The 20,681-nt window shown below is 38.6% G+C and overlaps 1 protein-coding gene across 1 annotated transcript in view; it reads right to left on the bottom strand.

Moving 5' to 3' along the window:
- Positions 1-1,766: 1,766 nt before the first annotated feature.
- Positions 1,767-20,681, bottom strand: part of helz (helicase with zinc finger) — a 53,980-nt gene continuing 35,065 nt past the window's right edge. Inside the window, exons 22-31 of the mRNA XM_059550778.1 lie at positions 18,984-19,188; positions 14,657-14,708; positions 11,256-11,434; positions 10,944-11,151; positions 10,373-10,455; positions 9,692-10,139; positions 8,735-8,966; positions 7,343-7,853; positions 3,852-4,080; positions 1,767-2,372 (exon numbers count right to left, since the gene is read on the bottom strand). Of these exons, the coding sequence (XP_059406761.1) occupies positions 2,041-2,372; positions 3,852-4,080; positions 7,343-7,853; positions 8,735-8,966; positions 9,692-10,139; positions 10,373-10,455; positions 10,944-11,151; positions 11,256-11,434; positions 14,657-14,708; positions 18,984-19,188 (2,479 nt within the window). The 3' untranslated portion in view covers positions 1,767-2,040. The remainder of the gene's footprint in view (positions 2,373-3,851; positions 4,081-7,342; positions 7,854-8,734; positions 8,967-9,691; positions 10,140-10,372; positions 10,456-10,943; positions 11,152-11,255; positions 11,435-14,656; positions 14,709-18,983; positions 19,189-20,681) is intronic.

The following is a 20,681-nucleotide window of genomic DNA, read 5'->3' as shown; positions in this document are numbered from 1 at the left end:
GGAAACTGACAGAAATGTTCAAGGCCCAGAAAGTTAGTAAGGACATCATTAAAATAGTCCATGTGACACCAGTGGTTCAACCTTAATGTTATGAAGCTACAAGAATACTATGTGTGTGCAAAGAAAACAAAAATAACTTTATTCAACGGGCATAAACGAGAGTACCAGGAAGCTCATTTTCTGTATATTTGTTAATTTACTAATGGTTTTGTTTTCTTTGCGCCCAAAAAGTATTCTTGTAGCTTCGTAACATAACGGTTTAACCACTGATGTCACATGGGCTACAGTATATTAACAATGTACTTACTACCTTCCTTTTTTTTTATATATACATATTACCGGTAATATTTTATTTCATCACTTTCCCCTTAATTTTGCTTTTTAGGTAACCTTTTATTGCAAAGCGCTTTGGATCAACAATGGTTGTGTTAAAGTTGTGCTCTATAAATAAATTGACTTCCTGAGCCTTGAACGTGGTAGTTTCATTGCAGTCTATGGTGGGTCAGAACGCTCTTGGATTTCATCAAAAATACCTCAATTTGTGTTCTGAAGATGTATGAAAGTCTTACGGGTTTGGAACGACAAAAGGGTTAATTAATGACAGAATTTTCATTTTTGGGTCAACTATCCCTTTAAGATGTCGAATAGTTATAAATGTTTAGGCTATTGATTAAATGGTGAAAAGTAGCCGTTCTTTTCTAGACAAGAGCACTTTTGCGCTTTTTTTTTTTTTTTTAGAGATGGAACCTGATGATGATGTTTACCGTAAAAGCAGCTATTAAACTGCCGTTACCTTTAAAAGAATATAATCTACAATATGAGGCTGCATTACATACCGTAGACAAAACAATACCTAAACAGTTTTCCAAAAAAGTGCCATCTCACCCTGAGTGCGTTTCTCTAAACTGTGGCCAAATAATGAACAAAATTGTGATCAAAGAATAACGAATGCTCAGTTTCTGATTTGTTAATTTACTAATGGTAATGTAGTTATATAGTAAAAAATATATCAGTTTGCTTTATTGCTAATAGCTTCATTAGAAGACCTTTTTTTGTTTTTTGGTTGCTTCGTGCCTTTTGTCAGCACTAATAACCATTTCCTGAGCATAAGTAAATATACTGTAGCTCTCATAATGGTTCACTTTTAATATCCTGATCAGGTGAGCACAAACAGGTGTTGCTTATTAAATCTGAGCATTTTGATATCCAATAACAAGTGGAATACTTTGTTCATTTGGCAGCTTTCCATGTATTTGCAAACAAAATAAAAATGTTAAATGTTCTGATGTGCGATTTCATTGAACATAAAAAGGTTTGATATTTGCCCATGTGCAGTTTTTAAGGAGAAGAATAAAGCACACAAAATGTCATCTCATGTATTCATTTATTCATATGTACAGGTTAGAGAAAAGTCTGTCTACATCTATACAACTTTTTATAATTTTTTTTTTTTATACGAGTCAGTTCACCACTCAGCAGCAAGCACAAGAAAACACACCAAGAAACTGAACATCAAAAAAAAATGCCAGCTGGGAAAAATCACTTCAACAAGTTTTACTTCTGGGAGTGGATGCAAAGAGAGCGGACATAATTACAGGAAAGACGGGCAGCTGAGTGGTCAACCAATTCAAGGTGTTTTTAAAAATCTTTTATCCATAAATTTTTTTGTTATTGTTTTTTTTAAATGTTTTTTTCCCAAATGTTTTGGCGTTTCATGATATATATATATATATATATATATATATATATATATATATATATATATATTTATATATATATATATATATATATATATATATATATATATATATATATATATATATATGCGCCGATTCGGTTTGTAAAATCACAGATGTCAAACTTTAAAATAACCAACTATAGTACTAAAGCAAGTAAAAAATAATAAAACGCAAGATGTCTAACTAACCCACAAAATCAAAAGACTTTTTTTTTATTTTTTTTTTTTTTAGATTATTCAATTTTTTTCAACCGTTTTCTTTTTTTTAACTGGTGTATATACTGTAGTTCATATATATTGACTTATTTAAAATACGTGTAATAGCCATTGCTACTGTTTGAACTGCCTATGCTAAGTTCCTGTAACAGAGAGATGGGGTCACTGTTCTTCTTGACCTGCTCGGGCAGCGGCCGGGGCTTTGGAGGGGCTCGGAGGGCGCTGGCGTAGGACATGGTTGGGGGCTTGGAGTTGCCAGGCCCCTGGGGGCCCCCTGGGCTGGTGTTTTCCCCTCCCAGGTCAGGCGGGGTCTGCTTGCTAGACATGAGGGGTGGGAACTGTCCGTGGTGCTGGAGAGACGCGGCGCTGGCGGGGTGAGGCGACTGCTGCTCATCTGCGACGCTTATCGCCTTTGAAACTGAGGAACAATTAGCACATGTCGTTACTACTTCAACACAACTAGATCAAGTACCAGTTAATATATTCATCACAGGTCTAATGGGATCACAGGCAACAATGTTCATTATTAAACAATTAGACACGCTATATCATTTCACTTGGTATAGACATTTTTTACATGACTAAAATGATGAATAAGGTTGATTCTATGGTTGAGCAAACTTAAATGGTAGAAAATCAGCCCGATGGTGGGTTGTCTGAATGGCTGTACAATTGGTATCAGTACAATGGTGCATGTCGGCCAGACAAATTAGACATGTTTTTCAAAACAGCTATTTTTAACTGCATGCAGCATCACGGTGTGGCACATTCACTTCACTCTTGCTCAGCTTCTTTGACTGAATTAAATGATTTGAAATGCAAAACAAACAAAAATTTGCAACATAATACGATGATTGAAAACAGCTTTACAATTCTGCAAGAGAAAGAATCACAATATTTTGATGGAGATATTGTATGATTATATCAGTGTTGTTTCTGTATGAGTTGTATAGCATTTTCCTATTTTTAAAATAGCTTTTATTTTATTATTTCCAGCTTTTGGTTTAATTTTACGGATTAAAAATAGCTTTGCAATACTGCAAAAAGGAAAAAAAGAAAAACAAACAACATTTTTGCATCATTTATATAGTATAATAGTATATAGCTGTTATTTTAATATTTTTCGGTTTTCGTATTTCATTTTAGTTGTAGTGATTAAAAATAGCATTAGAAAAGAAAAGAAAAAGAATTTCAATATATTCCTACATATGATTGTGCTATTTTTTGAATCATTTATACAGTATTAGTATACGTAGCTTTTATTTCAATATTTTCAATCAGTTTTAATTTCCGAAAAAGTGCCATGTCACCCTGAGTGCGTTTCTCTAAACGAAATTGTGATCAAAGAATAACGGACGCTCATCTTCTGTATATTTGTTAATTTACTAATGGTAATGTAGTTATATAGTACAAATACATCAGTTTGCTTTATTGCTAATAGCTTCATTTTGCCAGCACTAATAACCATTTCAGTTTCAGTTTTAGTTTTAGTTAGTAAACAAAAAATGTTTTTTGAAATACTGCAAAAGAAGAATTAGAATATATTAAGACATAATTACCTCAGCCAAACCAGTGTTATTTTAGTATTGTTTATATATCAGTTTTAGTCAATTTGGTACTTCAACTTATATTCAGTTAGTTGCCAGGGCAATATTTCACATTTTTAAAGTCTTCAAACTATTCTTTTAGCTTTATTTCAATTACTGGAAACAAGTTTGAAACGTTTTAGTGAACACTAAGCACAGCAATCATTTTGACTCATCACTAGATGATTCAAACAGAATAATTGGATGATGTGAATTGCCTTAATAGACATCCAAAATTTAATAAAAGGAATAAGTGCACTTGTATATCACGACATTAGTCAACAAAATCTATCCTACACCTGGACACGCACCTAAAACCTCCCTGTGAGGGACGAGGTGGCTCGCTCCGTTACATGGAATGTTGTGGAGAGGAGCGGGGCTCGGGCCGGGCCCACTGTTGCCCAGCCATAGGTCTGCTGAGGGGTATCTGTAGGAGGGCGTGGGGTGGTCCTGAGGGTCCAGGCTGTCCGGATACGGCTGGGGGGAGCTGGAGGAGATCCTCCTCTGGTATAGAGGCCGCCCAGGGCCCCGTGGTTCATACTGAGAGACAGAAAATGAGTGTGGGGATAGGAAGAAACTAATACAATCAAAGAGATACTCATTTGGATGCATTCGTCCCCAAACCCTCTGACTGAAACAGTGGGAGCTCAATCGAATGGCTGAGACATGTAGTCCAATTCAGACATGATTTATTATTTGTTGTCCTTTTTCAGCCTATTTTTTATATGCCAAATCACACAAGCAGCAGCAGAAGTCCAAATAAGAGAACTACGAATACCAAAGTGTACCTACTCTGTTTCAAAGCAATATTCTGGGCTTTTTTTCAACATGTGTATATACTGTCATTAACACGGAAAAGGCAATGATTTCAATGGATCCTTCAGTTTACAAATGTGCAAAATGTTTGAAATGCACAAATAATGCTTATAAAACTCAGAATATTTCACAGCTCTGATCAGCTGGTCCAGTGAAGTTTGATAAGATTTTAGTGTCTTGAAACTATTTATATGGAGCAAACTCCTACAGGAAGAGCCTTGGTTAGTAGTTTATCCACCTACGCTGTAGAGTGGTTCAACAAAAATGTGTGCTTTTAAAACCTTCTGGATCGCTTGGACTTTAGCCTTCCATTGAAAGTCCATTACTGTACAAACTAAAACAATTAACAATTATTTTCTGTGGTAATACAGTGCTGCGATTAAAAAATAAAAAAATTTAAATTTAGCATCATCCTGGTTCTCTCTACAAAAAAAATTCCCATTGGCTCTTGGATGAACATGAGTTCACAAATGTTAAAAACTGACAAGCTACGCAATATCACGTTCATTATTGAATGCTTGTCAAAGGCGATAATGAACGTGATATTGCGTAGCTTGTCAGTGATCTACGTCTCTGTATATTAAATGCCGCTCCATTTGAAAGCAGGTGATGGCGATTTAGCGGTAATCAGGGAACCAGATTGACTAGATGCGCATGATCATATCGTTAGACATATCGCCCAGCCCTAGTTATGATTCACTTAAAATAAATATATGCAATGCAGGTTTGATATACAGTCGTGGCCAAAAGTTTTGAGAATTACATAAATATTAGTTTTCAAAATGTTTGCTGCTAAACTGCTTTTACATCTTTGTTTCAGTTGTTTCTGTGATGTACTGAAATATAATTACAAGCACTTCATATGTTTCAAAGGCTTTTATCGACAATTACATGACATTTATGCAGAGTCAGTATTTGCAGTGTTGGCCCTTCTTTTTCAGGACCTCTGCAGTTCGACTGGGCATGCTCTCAATCAACTTCTGGGCCAAATCCTGACTGATAGCAACCCATTCTTTCATAATCACTTCTTGGAGTTTGTCAGAATTAGTGGGTTTTTGTTTGTCCACCCGCCTCTTGAGGATTGACCACAAGTTCTCAATGGGATTAAGATCTGGGGAGTTTCCAGGCCATGGACCCAAAATTTCAACATTCTGGTCCCCGAGCCACTTAGTTATCACTTTTGCCTTATGGCACGGTGCTCCATCGTGCTGGAAAATGCATTGTTCTTCACCAAACTGTTGTTGGACTGTTGGAAGAAGTTGCTGTTGGAGGGTGTTTTGGTACCATTCTTTATTCATGGCTGTGTTTTTGGGCAGAATTGTGAGTGAGCCCACTCCCTTGGATGAGAAGCAACCCCACACATGAATGGTGTCAGGATGCTTTACTGTTGGCATGACACAGGACTGATGGTAGCTCTCACCTTTTCTTCTCCGGACAAGCCTTTTTCCAGATGCCCCAAACAATCCGAAAGGGGCTTCAACGGAGAATATGACTTTGCCCCAGTCCTCAGCAGTCCATTCACTATACTTTCTGCAGAAGATCAATCTGTCCCTGATGTTTTTTTTTGGAGAGAAGTGGCTTCTTTGCTGCCCTTCTTTGACACCAGGCCATCTTCCAAAAGTCTTGGCCTCACTGTGCGTGCAGATGCGCTCACACCTGGCTGCTGCCATTCCTGAGCAAGCTCTGCACTGGTGGCACTCCGATCCCGCAACTGAATCCTCTTTAGGAGACGATCCTGGCGCTTGCTGTACTTTCTTGGACGCCCTGAAGCCTTCTTTACAAGAATTGAACCTATTTCCTTGAAGATCATATAAATTGTTGATTTAGGTGCAATCTTAGTAGCCACAATATCCTTGCCTGTGAAGCCATTTTTATGCAACGCAATGATGGCTGCACGCGTTTCTTTGCAGGTCACCATGGTTAACAATGGGAGAACAATGATTTCAAGCATCACCCTCCTTTTAACATGTCAAGTCTGCCATTCTAACCCAATCTGCCTGACATAATGATCTCCAGCCTTGTGCTCGTCAACATTTTCACCTGAGTTAACAAGACGATTAATGAAATGATCTCAGCAGGTCCTTTAATGACAGCAATGAAATGCAGTGGAAAGGTTTTTTTGGGATTAAGTTAATTTTCATAGCAAAGAAGGACTATGCAATTCATCTGATCACTCTTCATAACATTCTGGAGTATATGCAAATTGCAGCCACCTTTCCAATTTTATCAATATTTATGTAATTCTCAAAACTTTTGGCCACGACTATGTGCTTTAATTTTTACATGTGTGTCAGAGCGGCTCTGTAAATGCTGCTCAACACAAACGTGTGAAGCGAAATGGATTAGATTGCGCGGTAAAGTGCAGTCATTTGTTATAATGCGTAACATACGCTAGATTTGTTGTTGATAATACATTATGTATTTTAACAGTTTCGTTCAATAAAACCATATGATTACTTATTTTTGATGTTATTTGAACTAATTACTATAGTCTCATTATTATATATGCATTTTAAGTAATTGTAAATGCTAGTATTCACTTAGGACTATTATATTATATTATATATTATATTATATAATATAATTATATTATATTATTATTACCACCCAAAAATAATTATAATTACTGATCCATTTCACATTGTAGAATAAATCCATGAAAATATCTTAGGCTTATTTTGACCACAGACCTTATTTTTGGCATTTAGCCATTTTTTTTAAGTGCCAAAATGACTAATACTAAGTTTTATTACTCATTCATGGAATATTCCATTAAAACAAACTCAATCACCCCTTTGACAGCAGTTACAGCGACAAGTGACAGCAATTTGTTGATTTTCAATTCAAACTGTTCATTTGTGGCAACATTAGCATCTAACGCTTTTGATGAGACTTCAGATTTATGTAATTATGCAGTGACTACTAATGGGAGTGCAGAAAGCAAAACAGTGAAGATTTCATTTAACAGGCCAAAGAAAGTCCTCACCTCTTCTACACTGTGCAGGGAGCTCTGCGGGGCCTGGAGCTGCTGTTTCTGCTGCTGGTGCTGCAGCTGTGTGAGGGGGCCCTGCTCTTGCCTGTGCGCTATGGCCTGCAGCCCAAAGGGCATGCCGTGGCCCAACACATGGCTCTGGGGTAGGCCAGGGTGGGGCCAGTGGGCCTCCTGGAGGAGGTATTTGACTGGAAGAGGCCCCGCTGTATGCTCGGGCGGCAGGGAGAAGGAGGCCTGATTGAAGGCTTGGTGCTGCTGGAAGGGCTGGCCGCCCATGGGCAGCTCTCGGCTGGTGTCAGGGAAGGAGTGCGCACTAGGAGCTGGGAACGGATTGGGGCCAGAGGTGTGGTTTGAGCCAGAGGAAGAGGGAGAGAGCAGGTCTCCGGGGGTTCGGGGCTGTACTTGACGGTACTGAAGAAGGCGCGACTGAGGAGGGGGCATGTCGGCTGGCTCCCGCTGCTCATACTGGTCTTGAGGGAGCATTTCACGCAACAGACCGGGATATCTGGAGAGAGAAAGACAGAGAAAGAGATTTCGTTCACCTGAGAAACTTGCTTTCATTTGCAAAACTGTTGTTTTCACTCACAAAAAGTTTTCGTTCCCCCAAGAAATTTGTGCATTCATTCGCAAAACTGTTGTTTTTACTGACAAAACGTATGCATTATCCCAACAATTCTTTTGTGTTCATTTGCTTAACAGTTGTTTTCGTTCACCTGAGAAACCTTGCATTTGTATACAAAACGTTTTCGTTCTCCCAATAAAGTTAAAAATAAAGAGAAACATTAGCATTCATGTACATAACTGTTGTTCTAACTTTGAAAACATTTATGTAATGCCGCGAAAATTTGTGGTCTCTTGCAAAACGTATTCATTCTGCCAGAAATTTGCGAATTAATTCACAAAATTGTTACTTTTGAATACAAGTCTTTTGCATTCACCTGAGAAGCTTTTGCGCAAAACTGCGTTCGCTTGCAAACTGACACAATTGCTTACGAAAATGTTGCTTTCTACTAAGGAACCTTGTGTTCACTGGCAACTCCTTTTCATTCTCCCAAGAAAATTTCATAATTTAGCAAAAATTCTTTTCACTTACAAAAGTTTTATGAAATCTTTTGTTGGCCTGCAAAATTTTTGCGTTCTCCTAAGAAACCATTTATTTACATTTTTTTAATAAATTGGGCAAAGTTTCTCAGGGGAACATAACGTTGTGATAGAAAGTAAAAGTATTTTTTTCCTTTCATCACATATTCTTTTTGCAACATGTCCCTTTAGAGGTGGCATCTACTTATAATCATGGTAATAAATGAAATTTTACGCACTACAGAATTCCTTTTTTCTTCAGATTGCAAAATAATGTAAAGCAAGCAGGACAAAGAGCCTTCTAACCTGGGCATGGCAGGTCTGGGCTCCTCCTCTGCAGCAGGGCCCAAGCCCCAGCCGCCTCGGAGGAGCTGCTGGGGGAGTCGCAGACCCGGCTGGCCGAGATGAGCCAACTGCTGCGCCAGGGGGAAGGGGGCCACACCGGCCTGCAGGAACGGAGACTGTTCACCCCACTGACCCATACGAGCCTGCTGCTGCTGCTGGCCCAGAGCATCCAGCCCTGAGGAAGCCTGACCATCTGTGAAAACACAACAGAGCAAGCCCATGACATGCTGGGGAAAACACAAAAGGTCTGTTCACTAATCCCCAGCATGACTACTTCAGCAGACAGACACATTCAAGTTCATGATCATGATTTTTACTTCTCTTGGTTAATTAAGCATAATCATCTGAGATATTGGCCTGCAGGTTATTTATTATGAAAATGGTATTATTAGGGCTGTCATAATGTGTTAATTGTGCAGTTATTTTTTGCCTGCTGCAGTTTGTGTCACTGATGTAAATCAAAGAATTTTGGTGGTTAACTTTTGTAGTTTAACTAAAGATTAATCTATAGTCAATTTATAGTTACTGCATATATAATGGCTGATACCATTTTCTCAGTGTTTTGAGAGCACTGCTATTTTCTTTCCCGGTTGATTCAGACTCAGTTCAAGGAGCTCAGAGAGACTGTTTTGATTTATATACAAAAAAAAAAGTTTTCTTTTTTTCTTTAAGCCCCAAAAAAATCTAAGTTGGTGTGAAAAGGCTTTTACACTGTCAAATCAAACCCTTAGGCACAATATTGTTGAATTTATGAGAAGCTTGAAAGGCTGGAACTTGAACTAAACTTATAACTGTCAAAGTTATTGGGAAAGGAAATTCAAAACTTCGATACAGAAAGCAGTCGGAATGAACACTATGGCACAGTACATCAAAGGAAATGAACATGTTTGAAGAACTGTGATCCATGCATGCACATACCCAGGGTATCGCCCAACAGAGAGTCCAAACTCTCTTCTCCAAAACTGTTGAGGCGCAGGGGCTGCTGGTGCATCTGTGGGGGGAGGCCTCTCACCACACCCTTTAGATCTTCAGCCACCCCTCCTGGACCCGCTCCCATTGAGCCCTCGCCACCCTCCAGCACCGGAGACTGCAGCCCACGGTGCGCCATTGGAGGCCCACTGAAGAACGATTGGGGAAAGGCCTGAGGGTGGATGGGGGCCTGCATTCGGAGGGGAGGTCGGGATAGTCCATACTGCTGCGGAAACGGGTTGTTCCCATGGTGAGGGGGAAAACCGGGATGCGGGGGGCCCAAGTGGAAGTTGAGGGCCCTCTGGGCCTGCGGGTCTTTGCGTATGAGGCGGCTGCCAGGAAAGCCCATGTTGGCCTGGGGCTCTGGACTCTTGTTTTGCACCGACTCTGGGTCTCCCTGTAGAGAGGAGGAAGTACAATGGACATGTGACACTAATGGAGGGTGTAAGAGAGTGGGAGAAGTGAAGTGTTTTGAGCATGCAGGAGACGAGTGAAGATAAATGGTCCATGTTACAAGTGCTCTTGTGGGAAGGCATAGTGGGCGGCTCCTTTGATTTATTACAGATTAAATCTGGAAGGACATACGATAGATAGATAAATAAAAAAAGGGAATGGGCAGATGGATGGTACCTGTTTTTCCTTCAGCTCAGGGCCTTTCCTCTCGGGCGTCAGCAGCCTACAATGCTCCGTTTTTCCATTAATGTCGATTTTCCCTAAAGAATGACAACAAATCAGCAGAATAAAACCCCAAAAGGCCTCACCAACAGCTGTATATGAGGACTCAAACCGGAGAGTTCACAAAGTTCAAAAACGTTCAAAATAAACTTTTACAATGTAATATAAATGAAAGTAAAGGCAACATATGAACTTTTAGCCAATGCAAACAGGCCCCATGTGATCGTCACGCGGATTTTGTCAGTAAAGCCGGTTCCCTGATTAGCGGTAAATCGCCATCACCTACTTTCAAATGGAGCGGCATTTAATAGACAGAGCCATAGATCACTGACAAGCTACGCAATATCGCGTTCATTATCGAAGGCGATTCATCTGGATAATGAATGTGATATTGCGTAGCTTGTCAGTGATCTACGGCTCTATCTATTAAATCGCAAGCCATATATCGCCAATCCCTAGCAACTGGTACATATCAGTTGAGCTACCAGTGTTGTTAAAATGAATACACTAGCGCTGTGAATTTTACCATTCCCACTGGGCTCCTGAAGTAGTTCTTTCTCAGAGGTGGGCTGCTGGTTCAGGCCTAGAGGAGATGGGTGATTGAACCCATAGAGCACAGGTGAGGTGCGACTGGCTGCTGGCCGCAGGTTGAGGTTGTATGCGGCCATGGCGGCCTGGTGACTCATGATGCGAGGATCCACAGCAAAACGGCTCTGGTAGCCGGGCCACGGCAACTGGTGAAGAGAGGGTGAGGTGAGAGCCATCTCAAAAAGAACATTGAGAAACATCTCAAAGATTCTCAAAAATAAAGAGTGAGAGAAATAAGACCAGAACATACCTGAAGAGGCACGGGCATCACCATATTGCCCCCATAGACAGCCGGCACATACAGGATGCTGGCTCCAGGGTCGATTCTTTGAACAGGGCTTGGTGATTTGCCAGATGCTGGAACTCCGGCTCCTGGTGGAGTAAAAGCTTGAACCGGGTTCCCCATCAGCACAGCAGCACTGGGTTGAACTGAAGATACAAACACCATCCAAAACTGAGACTTAACGAATCATACCTCATAATATTACATCAGTACTCTGGGATGGTAAAGCAGTAGAACTTGAACCATTTCTGACAACACTATGAATTGCTCTTTTGTTCAGTAATCAAACTGTAACAAGCGGATTACGGAGTAAAATATCACATGATGAAGTAGGTGAAAACCCAACTGCTGGCAACTAGACATTTAGCAAACACATTAATCCTAAGGAAACTGGAGAAACACTAATGATGAAATAAAAATTCTAGACATATGTCCTTTTGCTAGACCCTTAACCTTAATTTAACTCTCCTCAACATGTTTATCATTGTTAACAAGCAAATTTGGAAAATGTCCCTTTTGATTATGGCAGTTTATCGGTTAGCAAAACCAAATGTCTTGGCAAAAAAATGCTTGCACATGTGACAACATTGATCAATAGTTTTATTAAAACTCTTCTCCAAGTGTTATTTATTCACTAATTTAATTCATTCTCTACTCTCCATCTGTCGATCACTGCAATTTTTTAGCACTCACTTTTGATAATTGCTGAATCTACCGTTTTCACATACAAAGATTAATTGTGTGCACTTCCAAGATGGTATTTTTGCAAATTAACTTCAAATGGATCATATCCAAGGCAATGTTTATTGGTGAATCGTACAAAAATTAATCAAAAACATGTCCAGGTGATGTTTCACCCCAAAATCAGGGGGACCAATTCTCACTATTACCTAGTTGCTTATTAGCATGCATATTATTAACGTATTGGCTGTTAATTAGTATTTATAATCAGCATGACCATATTCTACATCCTCAACCCTACCCAATACCTAAACTTAACTATCTTACTAAGCAGTAATTAGGAGTTTGAGGTAAAATTAATACCTTAATTTAATAGGGATAACTAGACCTTAAAATAAAGTGATCATGTTTCCTGCAATCGGCCAATACTGATTCATCTGCACGTCCTCTGAGAACAACCTAGTTTGGAAAAAAGCTTTCCCAATCAGACACAGGTCTGATCCAAATCCCTAGTAACTCTATGCCCTGATACACCCTAATCTGTACCAATTTCAGGGTCATCCCCGCTTCAGATTGAAGCGGTCTGTTTGAAGCCCCCAGAGTCATTTCACTACACCCACCCCCAAAATGTCCTCACAAGCACTGAACAGCACACACGGCACACACACACCTGGCTCAAGTCATTTGACCAGACAAACACCAATCCAAGGAAGTAATTCAGGGGGAATGAGTGCTGCTGCCACACATTATCGGCAGGATCGTGTTTTGATTGGGTGAGAAGTGAGGCTCGAAGGAAGTTGGATCCACTTGACTGATCTCGTCTCTCTTGGACTCCTCTATGCTCTCGCTCTCCGTCTTCTCTTTCTGCCTTGACAGTCACTCCAGCGGCGCTCCACAAACTAATGACCTCGATTTGTTCTGACAGCAATGTCACATAACACCAATAATATCCTCAAATTCTCCCATCAGAGGTCAAAGGCTGTGAAAACGTCTCCTTCACGAGGGGCTAATAGAGCTGCTGACCTCTCAGTCACATTCTCCAGGTAACTGCTCCATATGAATGTTAAACGGGTAGTGTGAAGTGGCTTTGACCGACTCAATTTAATCTTAAGTGGTGTCCTATATAAAAGTTTAACACCATAGATACACCAGTGCCAAGGTATACAATCTCACGGCTGTTTCACACGGAGTGCAATGTGCAAAAGCGAGGCAAATCGCTGACGAACAGTGCTTTCACACCGAACGTGAATCGACTGATTGCCTTCTGCCAATTCACCCCTGCACACTAGGTGGCACCAACCAACAATGCATTTTTCCTCAGATATGCATCTCATACGGACTTAACATCATCCGCTGCTCAACATACAGCATTAAATGGTTATTTTCACTCAATCTTTTTTATAATGGAAGATCTAGAGAGTGAACGCGCTTGAACACTCGCTCACATGGAAGAAAATGGACATGCCGGATCACATAAATCAATGAAGAATTAACAAATTATATTAAGAACATGTGAGAATAAATCTGTTCTCAGATACCAAAGATAATGAACTCGCCATCCACTCTATTCTCTCTCGGAATACTCTTCGTCTGTGTTTGTTTACACTGGTTTTCCAAACAGCGCCACCTCTCTTTGCCTTTGAGCAACAGTAGCTGCTCCGGTCACGTGATCTAAGATCAAATCTAATGGGACGGACCGTTTCTTCGCGGAGTGACGGCGAAAAAACCCCCAAAAACGATAAGATTAAGATTAACATCACTTTTTCGTGCCAAGAAATTTCATGCCTGGTGTGAGTAGGCCAATATAGATCTATTGTTTCGATTCAAATGCGTCATCGTGCCGAACATTCTTGTCGAATTTTCATATTCAGTGAGAAGAGACCTTTACTCCACAGGACTGTTTTTCAGATGGTAGAATTGGAAATATAGTACCAGGATTGCATGTACAGTACTTTGTACTATATTTTTTTTTGGTCCACCAAAATAAAAAAAATAAAAAAATGGTGTCTGCAGTTACAAAACAAAACAAAACAAAGCAAAAAATAAATAAAAATAAAATAAGTAAAAAGTAAAATAAATCAACTAAATTGCTTTGGTGTATAAAAATTAATTACAAAAAAAGTAACAAAATTATTAGTGTTGCAATAAAAATGATTTAATTAAAATAGAAAGAAATTTAATTTAATTTAGACTTGTATAATACTACATATAAACAATTCAAGTTTATTTGCATAATGCTTGAATATAAACAATGATTAACGCACACACATAGAGCACATCAAATAAGATAAAGGGAAGCTGAACTTTAAGGATTTTAGGGACAGGGACACATTAATTGTACCAAATATTGGGATATTATTTTAATAACATTAATATACTATATCAAATGTCATTTTTTACTATATAATAATAATGTCAATCTTAGTGTACATGATAAATCTAAGTATGATAATATATATACACAATGCACATTTTGTCCCTTTGGATTTGGTTTATTTGTTACCCATATACTTAAAAAAAAAAAAAAGAATTGCACACACTGACGTGATTACGTTATCGTGACATCCTTGACAACTAGAGAACACGTAATGAGAGCACATCCACCCAATTAAGAAAAGCCTGGGTGAAAATGTGTGAAAACGTTGAAACCTTCAAGAACAAGAGGTCAAAGAGAGAGAGAGACTTACCAAAGCCTTCAGGGGGGAAGGGTTCAGTGTGATTGGCCAGCTGTCCTTTCGCCTGTGGAGGAAGAGGAGAATTTGAGTGAATCGGTGCTAAAGGATAAAGGAGCCTGCATAGGGAAAGTGAAGGGGGGGAAGGGTGTCTTACGCATCTAGTGGGCTAACTATAGTCACAGGGTCAGGGGCCGTGCTTCCCCTTTCTGTTATGACTGTCACCCTGCGCACGAGCTTCGCCGTGAGGCAGTAGTGATTTGTCAAAACGGTTACAATGGTTTACTTCCACATGGCCAGGCAAATCTCATCTGAGATGTTCTCGATACGTGGGTCAGGGGAATCGCCTCCAAGTGGGTGGAGATTCAGTAAAATGAGGGCAGAGGGCGGTTTGAGGGGGAGGTTGGGAGCGCGCACAGATGATTTCCAAGAAAAATCACAGCGCTAACTGCAAATATAATCAGTGAATCTGATTATCCTGAGCACCGAAAGCACCAAAATGTACAGAAAAAAAAAAAAATAAAAAACCATACAGAATGACATGCTGCCAGCATCAACAGGCGATTGTGGCGTTCTGCTGGCCCGAGTCCTGGAAGTCCCCCGAGTTCTGGGGTCAGCACGTTTACAGGAACCGCCAATCACAGTACTTATTTCAATAGCATGTGATGAGCCAGTTTCTGTACAAAGCCTGTGAAATTACAGCACAAAAATGGGGAGGCACCTGTCAAGTGTTGGATGAAACCAATGGGGATGTTTTATAATTTTCACACTCCACCAGGATTCTCATTTCTGATAGATCTTGATTGGTTATTTGGTAAAGAACTGGGTTTTTTGAGTTCTTCCCTCCTTTGTCTATATGGCAAAGCTTGTTTTTGACTGCGATGGATATTGTTCTTTTTATTGCCCTTTTCCATTCAAGCTTTTGAATATTCATGTTTAAGTGTATCCCATCATTCATCACGTTCTGGTACTCAAAGGGCCCAATATCGTGAGTGAGAGATAGATATATATATTAGGGGTGTAACGGTACGTGTGTTCGTACCGGACCGTTTCGGTACAAAGCTTTCGGTAAGGTGCACTTGTGTACCGAATACAATATTTTGTATGCGGAACATAAGTACATTTTCGTGTTTCCAAATGAACATATTAAGTGGTGGAGATCCCACCCTGCAGCTGAGTCTAAGGCCGGTGACACACTGCTGCGTGGCGTGAGCGTGGCAGTTTTGCTGTGTGTCAGTTGCGTGACGGCTGCTTCGCGTTTTCTGTGTCTTTACACACCAGAATCGTGCCTGACGCGGCGCTGGCGCGCTGCTGCTACTGTAGGTGACAGAGGGAGGCCGCCGACAGACCAGGATCTTGTCTTCACGACAACAATATCTATACTTCATGTTGAGCATAAATATAAAGCCTACTGATAAAGGACACCGTCAACAGTATTGACGACAAAATAGACTGTTTGACAGGTGCAACATGTCAGTGTGTCACCGGCCTAATGTTTTCAAAAGGCATTACGCGAGTGTGAACATCACTACAACTAGGAAAAAAACGATTGTAATCCAAACTCAGCTCCCGTCGGCATTTAAACAGACCTTTGCTCTTAATTCCGATCGGTCCAATGCAAAAACGAAATCTGAGCAGGTCTAAAAACTGAAACCGTTGATGCTGCAGTTTACACTTTGGAAAAGTTATATATTTTTTTTTAAATATGAGCAGGCCTACAAGCTGGGATTGGTAATGCTGCACTGTAATCATAGTTATTTATTTATATTTTTCATTATATTTTATTATATGATATTGGTTTGAGACAGAGTATTTTATTTAGCGGAGAACTTTCCAGCAGTAAACAAACTGTAAAATGTTTTAATAAACAACCTGCAGTTTAATGTTTGCATTTCATATATATATATATATATATATATATATATATATATATATATATATATATATATATATATATATATATATATATATATATATATATACACACACACCCACAACAAAAAAACAACAACACTTTAAATTAATTGAATATTATAAATAATTAGGTAGTTAAATGTAAAGAGTTGTACATTTTTTGGTATAGAGATTTGTATTTTGCAAAACTACAAAGAGGACTACTGAACAGACACTCGCTGTATAACAAGTTTTTATTTTAAAGTGCAAAGTACTCTAAATAAAGCTCTGTAAAAACATTTCTACAACACTATGTTGTAAGTGTGTCCCATCGGGTAATTAAAAGTCCTACTTACTGCCTTATCTTTGAAAATACATGTTGAAAATACATGAACAGAAGCTTATAAATCTGTGTTTATTGCAAGCGAAATGCCTGATTGCCATACACTAGAAAGGTACTTGTTGTCCATCTTTATCACTCTGGATCAAAGAATTGTCTTCTTGTATAGCAATGGAGAGACTGACTTAAACAAAAAAAGCACATATTTTACAGGATCTGGGACTCCTTCCTTCATTTCCTATAACAGAATGGAATGACTCTTGAGTAATACTAATAATGTGATCTTGGGCTTTTATTTATTTATTTATTGTTTTTTTTTATTTTAAATGGGTGTGAATATACCTTTATGGCTCTCCTGTTGGGGTAGGGAGGGTGTGTTTTCTTTCTTTTTTTATGAAAATCCTGTATTGTATATGTACTGTTAAAATAAAAATAAAAAGATATTCACAAAAAACTAAAAAGTCCTACATACACTTGCGATCTTTATGCCCACTTGAACACTTGGCTAAATACAGTAAATTCGCCATGTAAGTGGATAGTTAGGCAAATGCAAAGAATGCAAATGTGGGTATTGGCCTAATCTGTCATTTTTTTGGTCATACAGATAAGAGTAATACATTTTTCAAAACTGTAAAGACTACGTTTTTTTTGTACACTAACAATACCAACAAAACAAAAAAAACGCTTTTGTAAAATAAAGTAAACAAGGATGCGCTTTTAGACATTTTGCTCTCTGAACTTGAGCACCAAACTCTGTATATTTGCCTTATAGATATGAAAAATATATCTATCTATATAGAGTGAAATGTCTACTTTCAAATAAACCCATTCAAATGGAAGACAAATATTCTCAGATTACAGGTGCATCACTAGTTGTAGAGATGAGTATGAGTCGCTGACTTAATCACTTAAACCAAAGAAAGCACTTGACTAGTTTATCGGTGAATTATTAAATTCTTAATGTAGCCTCCTCACTGTTTTTCCCTGACACATTCATAATCATTACTTCTGTCAGTGCGCTGTGGCAAGCTTTATGCATGTACTTGAGCGCTTATAAGGCTATGTACACAATTAAAGGGCCAAATAATTTAAATGGTTTATTAATATGCGACTAATGCTTTAAATGAATGACTACTAGTCGACCAGAAAAATCTTTAGTCGAGGGCAGCCCTAGTATTGGGACAGGCCATTTGTGTATAGGAAATGTTGACTTTGGTGGTTTTCAAACTTAAACACTCCCAATTTTCCCATTATTCTGACAATCCTGGAGGTTAGTAATTGGAAGGGTATGTTGACCTCTGTAGCTCCAGTTGGTAGATGGTCAAAATACATCAACCTGATGGCCAAAACTGTGTTTCTCCATTGACACCTATTCAAAAGTAGCTATTAAGTTGCTTTTTAAAAACAGTAATTTGTAAATCTTCTGGGAAAATGAACAGGAATGCTTTAAACATGACTTGTTAATCCTCTTTGCTTAGTCCAAATGAAATGGAGGGGGTGAGGAGAAACGGATACAGCTTTGAACTACAGAAAAAAGGGGGAAAAGTAGGTCTCCTCAATCATCTATTTTGGCATGTTTACCTTCCTCCCCTGAGGGTTGAGGACTGATTGGTATATTATTCATTTTGAGGGTACGAGAGCTCACTTGCATTTAGACGGATGCTTTCCGCCACTTACACAACCAAACACTTTTATTAATGTCAGCGGGGGAGAGCATGCATGACTCCACATCACAGCAAGTCATATCAAACCCTCTGCCGTGGATGCCACTGACCGTATCAGAGCATACGTTGTGACGGTCACGTCCTTCTTTCCATGCACAAGAGATGAACTGAGATGAGTTATAAAATTGGCCAATTTGGTAGGAATATCTTGTATTGTGAGGAGGTCTTTAGGTGCTATAAGCTCAATTGTGACATCCATTGTGTGAAATGGAAGAGGAACGCAATAAAATCAAGGGCAAAACGGCTACCTCTCTCATTCAGAAAAACAGTATATGGGAGTCTGGCTTGTTTTTTATGTAGCTTCTGACTAGTTTAGGGGTCTGTTCAAATTTCAAAGTAATCTGATTTACAATGATTGGGGTTTGTACAGGATGAAGACTCGTACCTTGGGTGGGGAGTGCTGGTGCTTGCCGGGACCCTGGGGATGTTGCAAGCGCAGGGCACGAGGGATGAACTCTGGGGCCAGCGGGTTGAGCACGTAGGTCTTTTTTAGCTCCAGGGCCTCTAGCTGGATTTTAATCTGTTCAAAGGTGATGCCATGGAGACTGTGGTTCTCATGACAGATGGAGATGAAGGTCTCCCAGAACTTTCTGCGAAGGACCGAACAGAGGCAGAGATTGTGAGTGAAAACAGCAAGACGTCCGTCACTATATATGCCCCATCAACAAAAAATAAACCAAGAAGGGACAGTCATGATCAGAAGTTCCAAAACATTATGCTAGGACCCACCTAGAAATCAAGAAAATTTGAAATTTGAAAAATAAAAATACAGACAAATAGAATAGCTATTTGGTTTAAATATTTCATCATATTAAATGAAGTATATTTTGTTGACTGTGGTGGAAGAACATTTCATTTCCCAAAATACACTGCCTGTGATTAACTTCTTTGAATTTAAATTAAATTATTAAAATTCTAATTCCAAATCTACTTCCTGTGGAATGTTTGAACAAATCGCTGATCTACAGTGACTCCAAAGCAAAATTGTTTTACTCTCATTTGTTAAAATAAATTTGTATTAGCGGGAAAAAAAAATTACATAAAAAAAAAATTATATATAAGGGTTGGGCGATATGGAGCAAAAAATATATCTCGATATATTTTGCTATATCTTGATATACAATATATATCTCGATATCTTTACAGGAAAAATAACCCCACAAAAACTACTGCAAAAACAAATCAAATATTACATGTTTAGGGCCCTATGAAACTTTTATTTTTTTATTCACCATATGTTTTATTGTTACCTAATTATGTGTTTTAGCATGTGTAATTATTTAAATGCATAAAAACAAAAAAATTCTTTAAATAGCCTTATGTGAAATGTTTTTTCCCTTCAGAAATTCTGTGTATTTACATTTTCTGGTTATCAAATGAAGGCATAAAACATTAATTTAATTTATCTTTTAATTATTTAAAATTAAGCAAACTTAATTTTTTTGGTAAACAAAGGGGATTTACTATTAAAAATAAAACATGGAGGAAATGTTGTGTGATTATTCCTTAAAAAATTATGTTCTTTTCATTTTAATAGTAGTAGTAGTAGTGGGCTATGTACATTCTGCTGAACAATAGTAATAGATTTCTGGCAAATACTTTTATTTTGACAGGTTTACCTTTACAGTTCTGTGTATGTGATACTACAGCTAGTTTTACTCAAATCAAACGGTCAAAAGCTCATGAAGTGACTCTCAGAGCAGTTCTGGAGATGTTCCCCGTGTGTTTACATCCTTATTTAGTGAGACGACAGACGCTCGCACAGCACAGAGAATGCAAACAAGCAAAGTGGCAGAATCAGAATTAAATAAACAATATATCGATATATACACTATGTCAATTTTTTATATATATTTTTAATATCTAGATATCACCCACCCCTAAAAATTGGTAACACTTTAGTATAGGAACCAATTCTCAGTAAACTAGTTGCTTAGCATGCCTTTTATTAACACAGTGGTTGTTTACTAGTACTTTTAAAGCACATATTCTGTAAAACCATATTCTACATCCCTAATCCTACCAATACCTAAACTTAACTACCTTATTATTAATACACAGCGATTTAGGATTTTATTGAGGC

This window comes from Carassius carassius, chromosome 1, assembly GCF_963082965.1.
Source record: "Carassius carassius chromosome 1, fCarCar2.1, whole genome shotgun sequence".
NCBI classification, from domain to species: domain Eukaryota; kingdom Metazoa; phylum Chordata; class Actinopteri; order Cypriniformes; family Cyprinidae; genus Carassius; species Carassius carassius.
The sequence above is the reverse complement of the archived record's forward strand: the minus strand, read 5'-3'. Positions and strand labels throughout refer to the sequence as shown.